Consider the following 15,868-nt stretch of genomic DNA (forward strand, 5'->3'; position numbering starts at 1 on the left):
TGACTACTTAACTAAAAAATTATGCTAGAGCCTTTGTCTCTTAGTCAATACTTGGAATTATGCCTGTAAGAAAAATAGGGAATAAGAACCGCCAACTTTCCTGAGCCTTGAATACATTAACTGCACCACGACAGAGCTATTTGCAAAGTTAAATTATGAATCTCTCTCATCTCCTCCAAAATTGATGCCTGCAGTCACGGAAAATAAAAACTTCTCCCTATACATGCAAATATTACTAATGCAAACTGATATGAGAACAATCAAAACTGCTTAGTATTAACTTAAAGCTCTACAGATATATTTAGTTATCTTTTTTTCCCTTTTCTTTTATGCTATCAGTTTCTAGAATAGACTTTCAAAATCAGTTTACAGAAATTAAATACATGACAAAACAGTTCCCATCAAGAGTGGCCTGACAATGACTATGTGGAAAAAGATGTTCCTGCTCAGGGTCTTCCCTCTCCAATTACTCAAATGTTGCCTTTTTTTTTCCTCTCTCTCCCCCCCCCCCCCTTCTTTACAGTATCAACTGTTCATATTTAACATTGCACAGGTCAACATGGGTCCTTAAATTAATCTGCCCCAGCAAGACTAAGACAGATGAAGCTACTACCATAACAGTAGGACAGATATCTTATCCATTCCTTGATATATTCCTGAGTTACCACCAGTGTTCAATCTTACTCAGAAAATATCAACTGTCAGGCAATAACCACTTTAGTCATCAAGTCAGTCTTTATGTCAATCATTTTTACCCGTAACTTTAAAGCTCAGAAAGATGTTTAATTTCAAGATTGTGACAGAAAATGAAGGTGATTAGCTTCTCCTAAAATAAAACCCTTCAAAACCAAGTAACACCTTATTATCCAATATTTCAAACATATCAATAAGCTTCACAAAAATATGATGTAAACTAAGAATTTGCTTACTTTACCTACTAAAAACATACAAATTGTAATAACAAAGGACATTATACAAGTTAAAGGCAAATCATTTTCTTTTATAAAAAACAAAAATCAACCAAACAACCAAAAAAAAAGCTTTTGAGGGCACCAAACATGTTGGGAGATAATTCACACCTCCTCAGGCCCCAAAGTTTAAAAACACGTACAAATTGATGCTGGCTTTTTAGGAAAGATACTATGAGACTATGAAATTATGTAAGAACTGCTCATCACTGGGAACCACATGCCTCTGAATTAAAACCACAGGGGAAATCACTGCCCACTTTGGCTCACTTTTATAAGAAGACTTAGTCAGTAGTTTATGATGGTTATTAATATTTGGACAGAGCTCTGAAGATAAAAGCATATATTAATAAAACAAACACTCTAAAGATAAGGCTTACCTAGTCTGCCTAAATGATGACTTCTTTGTACAGGATAAAACATCTTTTTAAAAGTCGTCACGCTAAACTGTTTTTTCAAAGTTTATAAACTGAACTATAAGACAGCCTCTTACAAACTTTAAGTCTTCATTATTAAGATAGTCTAATGTTAGAGTTACCATATTTTTGAAGCTTCTCATATAAATCTGGAGTGAGATACACCAAAGCAGCAAACGTTGAGTTCACAGCTTGATCAACAGTAGAACCAGCAACTATATCTGTCTTTGGGGTCTGTTTTTTACATGCCTGTATAAGTCCTTTGAAAAGTTCAGATTTTTGCCCACTGAAATCCTGGGCAGGATCTGATTTTGCAAAGTCGATAAGAAAGTTACGGCAGTCATCTTGGTGAGAGTTCCTAGCCTGGAAAGAATGTTAGAACACATTTACTTTAATATTGTCTGAAAAATTGCTGCAGCTTGTTTCTACAATTAGGTCAATTTGCAGTAAATCTACAGCAGTTTAAGTGGAAACTAATAAAAGGGCACAGAACAACAGTTTCCCTCCTCCTTGATATTTATACAGTGCAAACGGTAACAACTGTAGCACAACAGCATATACTTAATGATACATCAGCTAATTAAGGCTGAATGAAACTATGTCATACACAGGGATTTCAAGCCAATGAAATAAAAGCAATGACCAAAGTACCTCTTTTTTATTTTGGTGCAGTCTACTGGTTTGACTGGCTCCTGGTATAGCCTCAGGACACATTTGATGCCTGAAGACAGGTTTCCACAAAGGAGAATTAAGAACTGATGTTACTTTCAAAGGAGGCAAATCTGCTTCACTACCTAGTTCTGCAAGAAGTTCAGAACAGACACTTCAGTTACTAAATATTTTCATTCATTTTTACAGACTATTGAAAATAAGATATGTTGAACATCCAGTGGGGAAAAAAATAAAGCAAATAGACTGTACAAGTAATTGAAGAACATTTTCTAACTCCCATTTCTCTAGTGTGGTACAGAAAATATGTACTTTATGACAGCATCAATATCTTGCATCACAGTGACAGTATCTTGCATTATGGAAGGACTTTCACAAACACTTTTGCTTTACTTATAACCATAGAAACTCACTGAAAAATTGCAAGTAGCTTTAAAGTTTTCATACTTCTCCTACTAAATACATACAATAATTTGCTAGGTGTAAGCATATTAACAAAGGAGTAACATATTCCATGACAAGAACAGCTCAGTTGGTTCCCTAAATTCACAGGTAAGAACATGACTGATTTTCCAAGGTAAGTACTGACCACTCAATTGCAGCAAGAACTCTAACTCTTTAACCACTCTGAAGTGGTGATTGAATACAGATTCAGGAAGCTACCTAGAAGCGTTCTAGTTGGAAATTAAAGAATAATCTATGTCTATTTTTTCTTACAACACCCATCTTACATCTTGTTATTTTCAGTTACCCAAATCCTAAGTGTGCTCAACTTTTGGAGTTAGCCAAAGTTTACTTTTGAATTCAAATTTAAATCAATACCAAATGCTCACATGAAGTATTTTAAATCACTGAAATTTCTGTTCTCTGTTCTGTATTTTTTTCAGCTTTCTGGCTCCATATTAACTCCACCACTAAGGGGTGAATCACAGCACTAGGGAACAATTTTAAAAGAAAAAAAGAACAGAAGGAGATTGAGCGAACCCTGATATTAATTTATAAATATAATGCAGCTTAATATAATGACTTCCAGGCGTCTGTCTCTTCCTAATACTGGCTTCTGAACATTACAAAGATCACAGTGAACCCTGAAACATTCCCAGTACTCAAGCAGAACAGCAATCAAGCTTGCTGCACAGAGACCGCAAAACCAGGCTTAGCCCAACAACCAAACTTTGTTAAGCAGTGTTGCATCGTCAGTCAAGAGATAAATAAAAAGGAATTTCATCCTCACAAGGGATTCAAAACACAAGGTACCTTATCCTTATATGACACCACAACCTCTGGAGCTATCAAGTGGACTCACCTCGTAGAGATTTCAGTGCCATGCTTCGGGAAGCCAAGCGCCCCATCAACCGGGATACAAGAAGCTGTAAATCCAGGCCCCAAGAAACGGCAACATCTGGTAGGCCATAAGCAGTGACGGAAAACTTGTAGCCCCACTCATTATTACTGCTGTCAGAGTGAAAGAGAAACTGCAGCCGTGGGCCAGCCTTAAAGGTCACTTTCTACAGAGCAACAAAACAGTCATTTTGCCAAATGTACATGACAGGAAGACGTTTCAGGGTAATGAATTCCCTTCAGCAATCGTGGTTTTTCAATATTATCTTTTCTCCATAACGGATCTGATTTCCCCACCATGCAAATGAGAAACCCACAGCAATAAGCCAGTAATATTTCTAATCAATAGCTTAATACGAAATTTTATAGTTGATTGAGCTCTTGAAGCTGGACCCATAAAACAATACAGAAGCAGTAGGCATTGTCAAAGAAAGGGAGTAGCAATGGAAAGCACGTAGCTCATCTCACAATGTTAAAAATTGTGAGTGCAGAGTATCAAAGAATAAATTTTGCCCATGTAAACAGCTAAACGTGATTATTACTTTTAATTTTGACTGACTGCTCCTTCTATAACAGGAACAGAAAGGGATTCTTTACTCATTTGCTCCTTTTATTTGCATCATTGCAGAACTGCTTCCCCACCTCCTGCCCCCATCTTGGAGGGAGTCTAAGCACACACATGCAGGAAAGCAGACGTATTTTTAAACAATAGGTTTTCCACAAGAATCGTAAGAATTTCCAAAGATTAGATATGTCACTGGGTTCAGAATTTTAAAGGTGCTCACCTTAGGCCACTTCTCAGTGCCAACCTTTGTATCGTAACGAGTTTTTGCACCCCTGGCATCAGTAAACTCCAGGTAATCATACCTGTGAAAATTGCAATTCATTACTTCCAAATTTACTTCTTAAATTCTGGGGGAAAATATTTCCTTCTGCATTTTCACAAGTGCTGCATCTCAGAGTCCAAGTATCCCACCACATCTCTCAGAACTACAACTGCATTGCTAAGGAATTTATTTCATGCCTCAATGCAATAGTCCTGGCAAACACAGACTTGCTTTCCTGTAGAACTTTCCCAATTCTTCAGAACTGGTAACGGGTATTAATTTTAACGTTTGTCATATGCCTTAAGGAAACAGTAACCTACTATGTTATGAAACAAACAAACAAAACAAACAAAGAGTTTTGTCTAAAGGCAAAATAAACACCACAATGAGAAATTTGATAAATTGGAGTAGTCACTGCAACATTGCAAAACAGATCAAAGGATGCAAAATTCATACAAGCAGCATGTCTCCACATTTGCCAGGAGAGGTGCCTTTCAGCACAAGACTAAGTCATTCAAAATAACACCTTGTATGGTAAGCAGCACATTGAAGAAACTGAGAGGGTACGCTTTGTGTGAAAGAAGTATTCCTTGCACAGTGGAACATGACTTGCCCCTCTGCACATAGATACTGGAATCCTGCAAATAGATATTGATATCTAACACAGCACAAGATCAAGTTACCTCCTTTCAGTTTCACACTTTTCATCAAATTCCACCTCAAAGTAAATTGCCCCATGACATAGGAAGACTGAGACCTCATGGCAATTATTTTCATAGTTATGAGGAGATTCCACTGTCCATGATCGCAATACCACAGGCTGTTCTTGCTGCCAACTTTCCATTTCCATCTGTATAATGAAAACACACTCTTGAGGTACAAATGTAAAGCATTAAAACAAACAAAAAACCACCACACTAGATTTTTGTGTCTATACATTTAAGCTGCCAGATGTACATACAGGGTGGCATTTAAAAAGTTACAACACTGATTTACACCTAGATCAGTCACAACGACATCCCTGATAAGCAACGTAGAGAAGCACTTCTAATGAAAGATTTATCTAGACTACCAGTGCAGGAGACAATCTCCCAGAAGTTCCTGTAAGTCTCCAACGACAACAAAAGCGTCTGGATGACTAATGTGGATTTAAACATCTACACTACAGACATACAAACTCACTCATACAAGCATCACTACAAGCAATGAAGCTATTTTTAATTTTACTTCCTCTTTCATTTTCAGACTCCCTCCTCCTATCCACCTTCTGTTCTCATTCCAGTTGCATCTTCTGGTCACTTTGCTCAACTTCCATATCCAAAGAGAGATATTTCCAGTTCTTTACTCAATGTATCACTGCACATCCCATTACTTGTGAAAGCTTTCCAGCTCCTTTCAAAATGCTCAGTAATAGCTTTTTGAGAAACTCATTTGAGTTTCCTATGCCTTTCTTGCAATTTTCCTTTTGTTTCACTGTACTTACAAGTGCTTTATTGCATTTTGCAATGCACTGCAAAATTTTATGGTACAATTAAATAGCATTTATGCACACATGTTATTAATAAGCATTAAAAATCACTTTTAGAATGCCCAGAAGAATTGACCAGAATTCCAGTCAAGCAAAATACTCAAAAGCATTAATAAAATTTGGAGGGAGTAGATGCTCACAAAGAACAACCAGAGCATGAAATAGAGAATTCAGAACTGTCTGCCTGTATCTTTAGTTACCTTATGAGGCTCACTACAAAGGTTTTTCAGTGGTTCTACCAGAGTGCTGAATCCTTTTAGCAGAGTACAATAAGGAATGTCTAAAGTGCAAAAATCCAACAAGAAGATGACCTAGGGGAAAAACACAGTTCTTGTTAAAACACACACGTAGCCATGTAACCTGGGTGTAGTACAAAATGCCAGTGGTCGCTTACCAGCTGACGAGTTGCCATTGCGAAGACAGAGTTACTTATTTTTTCTACTATTGTTTTGCCACTATATTGGGATAAAAGTGACTGCAGAATCCTTCTCGTATTTGACAGGAACTGGCCTACATCTAAAGAGAAACAAAAACCAACTTAATAGCCACCTTAAGGATGGTGGATAAACCTGTAGAGATTTGTTACCACAACCTGCTTTACTGAACACTACTTAAAGTGCACGGTGACGTGCAGAACAGGAAAGACAACAGGGAAGGCATCCACTGCCCCAAAAAACTGACACTTGGGAGAAAGTTCAGAGACCTTTTCTGTGATATTTCTATCATGGAAACAACTCACACTCATCCACTAACTTAAGAAAAAGAAGAATGATCAGAACTTAAATCAATTACTCCAAAAATGATGGTAGAATCTTTGTGTAACCAGCCCCTCTTCAAAACTAAGAAAAATAACACTAATAAATATTAACTATAGCCTTACAGCATTTTTAAAGGCAATACAGAGAAACAATGAACTTATTTATACAAAAATAACATAAATAAGAAGTGACTTTACATAAAATTCCAAGTATCATTTCTCTATTAAATACTTGGCCAAATTAACTATTCAGGACCGTACTGCTGCATTAAGAAAAATAAACATAATTTTAAAAGATGCTGTGAGATGCTGTTGCAGATGCTGTTGCAGAACATCCGTTATAAGTAAGTTCCTTTTTTCTTGCTATCACAAACATCTAGGTTAAAACATACTACCACAACAGGAACCTATCAAAATAAGGGACATATAAAAAAGCCAAAATGTTCAAATGATATTCTGTAATTGCATTTTTTCTTTCAATTGTAAAACCCCCAAATTTACTGATATGTTTTCTGAATATTCTTCCAACTTAAAATTATCAGTACAGATAAAATTCTAAGTTGCTTGATATGCCAGGCAACTGCTGGTGAACCTTTACTATACTGCTATTAATTAAATCAGATTGTAAAGTCACATATTGTACCACATTTAATTCTGTATTTGATCCCAGCACTTACAGTTTTTAAGTATTTCTACAGCAAGATCCTTGGCTGAATTATCACTTCCCTTAAGTTGCAGGTAGCACCATGAAAGGAGGCTACCTTGAACAGACCAGAATAAGGAAGACAGGACTGTACCACTCTCTTGCTGTGCAACATCCAGCATCATCATTTCACACTGAAAAATAAATATAACAAACGAATATTTTCTTCTGCTGCAGAATGACACATTGTAGAACTAGGTAAACTGTGACGGACATAATCAGCCCACTCTTTCCACATAAAAGATGAAATGCAACTGACAAACTGCATATCACATCATGAAACCATACAACTTCATGAGGCAAGTAATGTATTTTGTTTTGATAAATCACAATTTTAAGTAGGAACAGACACATGTGAATCACTCGATGTTCTCAGCACATTTTTCTGCATATGTAAATGACCCTCCTCCATTTACACCTCCCTTAGATGCACGACCAAATCTAACCTCTCAATATGGAATGACTACTTCTGTTTCCTAGTGTTGATAGGGTGCCATAGATTTTCTTAAATGCTACAGGAAAAAAAACAAACAAACATAAAAGCCCCACAAAACAGAAACAAAACGCCTTATCCCATACATTACTTACCCTTCTATTACAAAATTTTAATACTTGAAGGAAAATATTTCAGTCGTTTGGAAGACCTAGCCCTACGGCCCTTAGCAGATATTAATAGCTTCATCCAGAGGGACATTTTGGAAAACTAGTTTCTTTAAGCACACATCTAAGGCATGCAACTTGTGTTTGCAGACAAAAATCACAGCAAAGAAGCAGGAAGAGGAATAATGCAAAGACACTTACCTCTCTTGCTGCCACTAGCAGAAGGGTTTCCATGACTGACAGCACTTCACTTATGTCAAAATCTGCGGAAACTCCCTTCTCTGGTAGCAGTAAGAGTCCACCTGGATCTTGATCACTACGAAACAAAGACCTTCTTACTAACCAAAATCAGGTAGCATAGTTCCAAAATATAAATGTATCTACCCTTGTGACAAGGATAAACCTGTAGAGATTCTATTGTATCATTACTATTAAAAGTGACTGGGTTCTGATGAATCCAAACTGATTAAAGCAATACCAACCATCAAGAGGGACAAACAATGCAAATAGTCACTTAAAAACTTGAAAGATAGCCTAGCAAAAGCCTTTGAGCAGCACACTGTGATTTCAGCACCAATGGTAATCCTTGAATATTTTATATCACTATTCCGTTAATAAATATCCTAACTGGCAGTATTGTCTAAAGCAAATCAGTTGACTATTTTGTAGAACTGTCTTCCAATTGAATTACATTTATAAAAAGGATTAAAAATAAATTTATTAACAGATGAGGGGTGTCAGATAAATATTTTCAATTTCAAACCCCCTTACCTGAAGTGGGTACACAAGGATCTGAAGGCAAGATGTACAGATTGCTTATGTTCTTGCTCTGTGATGTTTTTCTAGAAAATGAAGAACATTTATTTTTATGATAAGTTCTGTTTCCCTTGTCTACGAGAAAGAATTATAATTTCTGAGCTTTGCTATTCATTTTTGGTATCAAAAAGGCAAGTATAGCTTTTCTTTCTTTAGATAAGCTACAGGGGGATGGGGTGGTAAAAAGAGACAAAGAACATGTTACTTGAATCAGACAAAGCATACATTATTTGACAACAAGAACTCAGATTTGATGTTTTCTGCATAAAGAAAGCAGGTACTAAACAATCAATTTCTCACTTAATGGTTTACCATCATGGTGAAGAGCTGGTTTCGCCTGGTCTGTCTGTCGGGGAAAAAGATTGCTGCTCCACTGAGTAAGGTGTTCTTGACTTCCTGTTTTAGCATTTTCACTGGCGTGAGGTTACTGTCCCCCATATCCACCACTGCTCATACAAAAAGAAAACAAAATGGTAAGTTCAAATCAATACATAATACGTTAGAGGCACAACTGAATTAAATGTGTAATTGTTACAACTTCAAGTCTTTGCAGTCCCATATTATACACCAAAAATGGGGGAAAACGTTTTGACTTTTAGCAAGAAAGATTTCTCTAAGGATATATTTATTCACTGAATAAATTAATTCAAGGAACATTACGGCTTGACAACTATCAAAGCTAATAAAGCTTTCAAAATGTGACAGATTCTGTATAAACTGGTTTATCTCCAGCTTACTTTTCAGGAGACTGTCAGCTAATTAACAAAAAAATTATACTTCAATAAAGAGGGTAAAATCCTGTTTCCAGCCAAATCTAATGCGTAATTGCCATTCTCTTCACTGGCTCCAGATTCTTTCATGTTTGTGTACACATTACACGCTCCTCCTAAGAGCCTGTATTTTTATATACATGAAATATGTGAACTGACTGAACTTCATTCAGTTAAAGGATCACATTCCCTGCTGGTTTGAGCAGGTGACAGGTTCAAAGGAAGTTTCCTATTGCAGCTGCTTCCAAGCCATAAGTTGTCATAAAACCTATAACACCGTTTACAGGCTAAGAGAAGTTTCATTGTGATAGACTAATTAGTACACACTGACCTGAAGAAGAAACAAAGGAATAGAGTAACTGGCTTAATCTTTAAAAATAAATATATTTTCCCAAATTCTACCTACTGTAACACACTTGCAAAACAGAACAGACAATACAGGTAATACATTCAATATACATTACCTTCACACAGATGTCTGTAAAGCTCTTCTGCAGCTTCTGTGTGACCAGGTGTTTTGTTCTGAGAAGTTTCTTGAGGTTTAGCAATTTTATTGTCTCCAGTAAGTACAGAGAAGCAGCTCTGGAGCAGCTGCAACAGCAACGTTTGAGCAAAGATGCATTCTTCCCTTGGGCTGTAAGAACACAGAAAACAAACAGAAGCAAAGACTAGAAAGGAGAAGCTCTTATATAGCAAATAAATAATGCTATGAGATTTACTATCTCAGATAGATAAAAAAAAATGCTGACAGCATAGCCAAAAAAAAAAGTGTTGCTAACAGCTAAATCTACATCTCAAGCTTCTCTACAACATCATAGTTAAAAACCCATATGGCAGAAGGAGGAAAATGTTATTTATGTAAGTGATGCACTTTAGGAAAAAAAACAACCTGCTGCAACACAACTAAGCATACTTTACTTACACATGCACACACAGATTAGTGCTTCCCCACACAGTAAAGATGTAACTTACTTTTGTTGAAGTTTATTGTAAAAATTCCAGAACAGCTGCAGATCAAGGCCTGTGAAATCTAAAAATGACTTGTATTTTAATCCACTCTCCTTTTGATGAACCTTAAAAAAGACAAAGAAAATGCAGGATAGGAAAGTTAACTCCGAACAGAACAAATTCACAAAAAATAGTTATCTAAGCACTGGATTTAAAGCAGCCTATCTTGCTATAAATTTGCATCTCACATGAGTTCCAGTATAAGTTCTCTCACCATCGAAAATATTCTGGTGATTTTGGCTGAAATCTTCCCCTTTACAGAGCTACTAACAGGGACTCTGTCTCCTCTCTCCAGATGTCTAGTACAACATCCCTATCCTGTGTCACCCCATTAAGAGTCTTTACAACCTTTACCTCTTTTAATTTGACTAAAATTAAGTAATTGACAAAATGAGACCACCCAGGACTCAGAATCTAAGTTGAAAAGTCACTGAATCATGCACGGTATGAACAAAAACATGATTTTGCCATGTATCCTTGAAGGATACATGTCAAAAGGTACATCGATGCTGACATAAATCAGTGCATACCAGCACTGATATACCTCTTAACTACATAGATCTCACCTTGGACACTGATGTTATTTGAAAGAAGGAGAACATGTTTTAATCTATACAACCTGCCTAGCTACCTCTCTACATATGAGGGTTTGAACTAGATGATCTTTAAGGTCCTTTCCAACCCCAGCCATTCTGTGACTCTATACCTTTCCCATACTTGCTTCAGAAATAGTTACACTAATAGACTGTGCAGTGTCCTTCTCTTTCATCTACTTCACCTAGCACTGCTATTTCAGCATTGATGCTGAAAAATAGTTCTTAGCTCTCTCCAGAACCCAAGGTGAGCATATTGCCAATCAACTTCAGCAACCATAACAGAGTGCCTTTTTTCAGAGAGCATTTTTTTTTCCACAGCATGGTTCTAATAATTATTACTACTCACTTGTAAGACTTTGCTTCGTCCACTCACAGTTACTATCAGCATAGCTTTATTACTTTTAGCATGGAAAATATAGGCTTAAACAGAACAGAAGTGAAAATACCAGGTCTTGTGCAAGCTGCTGGATGAAATGAAGTGTCTTCAGGAGAAGAGTTGTGCCACACACTGTATCATCACCAGTTTTCCTGCACTGCAAGCAGTTCATGCTCCTGTTGGGCTCCTCTCGCATAGGCCGAAGATACCCAAGAACACTGAGGCCCTGAACTCCAAGCCTTTCTGCTGTGTCTTGTCTTGTGCAGAGGAACTTTATCATTAAGTACTAAAGGAACATAAAACACAGCACAAGAGTGGGTTTTAAAAGTTACTCTAAACTTGGCTTTTACAAGACATGAGAGCACATGTGTGAGGAGACTGCAGGTTTGGGAGAGAGACAAGCATGCCGTGTTCCCTGCCTACCACCCCCAGAAGTTCAAAATAATGAGCTCAAGATTCAGGCTAAACTTGGACTCTCAGAAAGTCCCAGTACTGGTTCTGTGACCTCTGCAGGTATCTGCAAAGTTAGTTAATTAATTATCAGTTCCATGCATTCTGTATACTCTGTTTTTTGGCTCTATAGTTACAGCATTTTTGCAGGTAGAAAAACGTATTATCTGCATTTAAAAGCAAGCAGAGCATCAGCGTGTAATATCTAAAGCAGTTTTATTCACTTTGTCCACATTAAGATACAAAACGTAAAGCTGAAAGGAAGAGCAAGTGTTGTCATCCAAAGGTATTTACTAACTCCACTCACTCAAAAGTCTACGGGGTTAATGGTTACACAGACAACAGCTGAATGCTTTAACAAGCAATGATGGTTTCAGAAGCCCCACAACCACTTCTGCTAATTTTCAGAGTCTAAAAAACTTCAGGGGAACTATTCAACAGCTTATGCCAGAAACAAGATAAATGCAACTGAAAATCAAAGCTTCCTACTTAAACATTATAAATCGAAACCCATTTTCTGCCACTCTCAAAACAGGGAAGTCCCACATTCCTCAAGGTATTCGATCTAACTCACTGAACTGCTTATTAATTATTTGTCCCTTAAAAGAAGGGTTGAAGAATAGAACAATAAAGAATAAATAAAGAATAAAATCTGTAACTATGCAGTTAAGATACTATATATTTCAACTAGATATCTAGCTAACTAAATGTGTATTTATCTATATAAATATAAAAGTAATATATATTTAAAATATAAAAACAGAATATAAAATAAAGATACTAGAATAAAGCAACAACCACATCATCCTTAGAAATATTCACTCCTAAAACCACTGATCTGTGCATAATCACATAATTTTGCGTTAACTCTAAACCTGAAGTACCATTTAACTACAACTGTATATGTGTACATGCAGAGAAAAAGAATGTAACACAGAACAAAAGTCAAATCATCCTTTCAGCTAGAAGCCAATTGACTCCTACCCAGAAGAGTTCTGCTTGCACAAAAAAGTTCTGTTTATTTCAATTGGCATAACAACAGAGCACAGCGATGAGCCTCTGCTCACTGTGACTGGGCTAATGGATTTTCATCATTTCTTACCTGGGAAACTATGCATTGTTGCATTTTGACATCCACTTCATCCCACTCTTCTTCCACTTCAAACCAGCCAACAGGATCATCATCTCCCAAATCATCACTTGAACAGCTGCTTCTACGTATAGAAGAACATAAACTTTGTAAAGAAAAGAAACTGCTGCAAAGCTGAATATGCTGCCAAAATATTTTTAACACGTTATGGTTGTAAAGATGACAGAGAGGAAAGAGAAACTTTCGCATACCTTATATGTGCTCCAGTTTGTGTATTACAATGAACAAAGTCTTCCACATAGTCGTGGTCCCTAACCTCCCCTCACTCCTAAGCAACAATTCTGATAAAGTAACTTAATAAAACTAATTAAAATACATCTTTCTATAAATTATCAGAGATCTGCACTGTAAGCAGAGCGTTTGTTTTGTTACATCTTTTTCTAAATAGGTTTTTAAATCAAGAGGTTGAAATCAACACCTACGTATATATTTCCTCAAACACATCAAACACATCAAAGGCTCATGAAAATCAAACAGGTAACCATTAAATGACACATGCATCATTTTTAAGTCATTTGGAGCAATTCTCAGTAGCTCAAATGCCATTGCAAAATGACCTCATACAGCATTTATATTCCCTTCATTAGGAAAAGTGCCCCTTTACCTGTTTTTTAAAAATTGTTTGAATTCCTGTAGCTTCCATTTGTCATATCTTTCAAATCTTTTGAAGTGTTCCTCTGCATGGAACTTTTCTGAAGCACTATTGTAAGCAAACACCAGCCCACACTGGGCTCCAATAGCACCTCTTCGAACCTAAAAGAACAAATATAGAGAAACATACATAAAAATGACAATAAAATAAGGTGGTGTTTTCACAGAAAAAAAAAAAGTTACAGTAAGCAACTAAGTACTAACAAAACTGATATAACTGGAATAACTGAAAACTGGAATAACACTTTTTAACCTAAAGAAGGAAATGAAACAGTTTGGAGAAGTGTTATGGAAGCTTTTGTAATCCGTTGGATCATGTGCATGATTAATGTTTGCTACAATTATCACTCTGCTAATAACCTAACAATAACTACACCGCCAAATATTAATTCTCATTCTAATTTTTGTATACTTAAAATTGGAAAAAAAAAAAAAAAAAAGAATTGTATCTCGGTATCCCTGCACTGCTTTGCAAAAGTTTAGTTGCCTCTATGGCTCCAGTTTGAATTTACTTGCCAGAATTCCATTCTTATTTGATTCCCTTGGACATTAAAATATGCGTTCTTATTCCAGGAATTCAATTATTTCTTTGCCTTAAATAAATAAATTCAGCTGCAGAAATCTCACTGAAGATTTCTCCTGGCCACAAGATTTAATCACAAGATCTTGTTTTCAAACCAGATAAAATTGCACTGAGTGTTCAAATTACTCTGATGTCTTTGAAAAGAATTTGAGAAACCCTTCATTTAGTCTGAACTCACATACTATATCTTGAAACTCTGCAATTCAGAGTTGAAAAATTACTTTAAATACTATGTATAAGATCTTACAAATAAATTAATACTCTACACCTTAATAACTTGAGTATAGTACAAGACATAGACAAAAGCAAGAAAATAAATGTCTTGACTGCATGCTTGTGGCACTCTGAAGCAAGTTTAGGTCTCTGTTTTCTTCAGATCCCTGTGATTTACACAAAAGTAAAACCCCAAAATACCACTGTTTCATGATGAATTTAAAATTTAGTTGATACAAAAGAAAAAAAAAATCAAATTCAACTCTACCAAAAGGAAAAGAGAAAATAGAGAGCCTTCTCCTTGAAAAACATAGAGAAACTACATACCTTTATTCTAATTTGTGTCACTTGAAATGAAGATTCAGTGCCAGTAGAAAGAATGATACTTGCTCTGGTCTTCCCGGTTTCAGTAAGAAAACCTAAAGCAGCAGTGGAAACAGAATGAGGCTGGAGGGACTGCTAGGGCAAAACATTTGAAAGAGAACACCAAGATGGTGGACTCACAGGGGGGAAACAAGAACAAGATGTGTTTCTAGAGAAATGCTGTAGCTCATTAGGACATGTTTCCAAATAACACAGTGAAAGACAAGTAAAAAAAATGTATCATGTTAGTATACACTCCCACAGAGCATACATAGGTCTCTCAAGCAGTGTATCTCTTGGGACTGCAGTATTTGCAGCTACTTTCTGAGTGTTACCCATTAAAGGTTATTAGTAACACCCAAATATTACTTTAGCTTGTGGTTCTGCTCACTGATACAACTCACTGTTCTTCAAACTGATCTACAAAACACCAGAAACAATCCACAAAATAACTAAAAAAATAAATAATATGCACAAGTATACAAAGGGGTAAAATAAATATTTAGAACGTGCCTGATTTTCTGTCACGATAGCTTTCATTTATAAGTAGCACTGTACAAGCTGATATACAGCGTTTTTCTTTCAGAAAGGTTATGTGACATTTCAGTTCACATACGATCAAGAAACACAACTCTCTTTCTTTAGGTTGTGTCTAGTACATAAAAACATTCTGTTAACAAAGATAGGCTTTAGCAAAGAATTAATAGGTATGCACAGTCAGTGAAAATCTCAGTGATTTCCACCATAGTTCTCCATCAATATTTGGGAAACCATCAGTGAATGATTCATGACTTCAAGCCACAAAATGTGCTATAGTGTAATTTTGTGACAGTTTATTGCTTACTTTCACGCGAAGTATCAATAATTCTCCCCGAGATCATATCCTTTTGTTGTTTTGACAATAAACTGGTTCCTGAGAGATTCACCTTGTTGTAATACAGAATTTTCACATCGTTTTTTGTTTGTTTGTTTCCATATCATAAAACTATTGAGTATTGCCAAATATATATATGCAATAGCTCTGCAGCCTTGTTAACAGCCTTTGTGTATGGTTGAATGTTCTGGATTTTAAGTCCAGGCTCT

General features: G+C 36.2%; 1 protein-coding gene across 1 annotated transcript in view; it reads right to left on the reverse strand.

The window, feature by feature from the left end:
• Window positions 1-15,868, reverse strand: part of ZZEF1 (zinc finger ZZ-type and EF-hand domain containing 1) — a 60,046-nt gene that overhangs the window by 30,750 nt on the left and 13,428 nt on the right. Inside the window, 17 exon segments of the mRNA XM_068656377.1 lie at window positions 1,507-1,747; window positions 2,036-2,184; window positions 3,360-3,561; window positions 4,180-4,261; window positions 4,905-5,071; window positions 5,950-6,060; window positions 6,144-6,265; window positions 7,184-7,343; window positions 8,011-8,125; window positions 8,581-8,651; window positions 8,938-9,071; window positions 9,860-10,029; window positions 10,368-10,468; window positions 11,446-11,661; window positions 12,928-13,039; window positions 13,580-13,728; window positions 14,750-14,841. Coding sequence (XP_068512478.1) covers window positions 1,507-1,747; window positions 2,036-2,184; window positions 3,360-3,561; window positions 4,180-4,261; window positions 4,905-5,071; window positions 5,950-6,060; window positions 6,144-6,265; window positions 7,184-7,343; window positions 8,011-8,125; window positions 8,581-8,651; window positions 8,938-9,071; window positions 9,860-10,029; window positions 10,368-10,468; window positions 11,446-11,661; window positions 12,928-13,039; window positions 13,580-13,728; window positions 14,750-14,841 — 2,394 coding nt within the window.

Source organism: Anas acuta, chromosome 19, assembly GCF_963932015.1.
Source record: "Anas acuta chromosome 19, bAnaAcu1.1, whole genome shotgun sequence".
Taxonomy (NCBI): domain Eukaryota; kingdom Metazoa; phylum Chordata; class Aves; order Anseriformes; family Anatidae; genus Anas; species Anas acuta.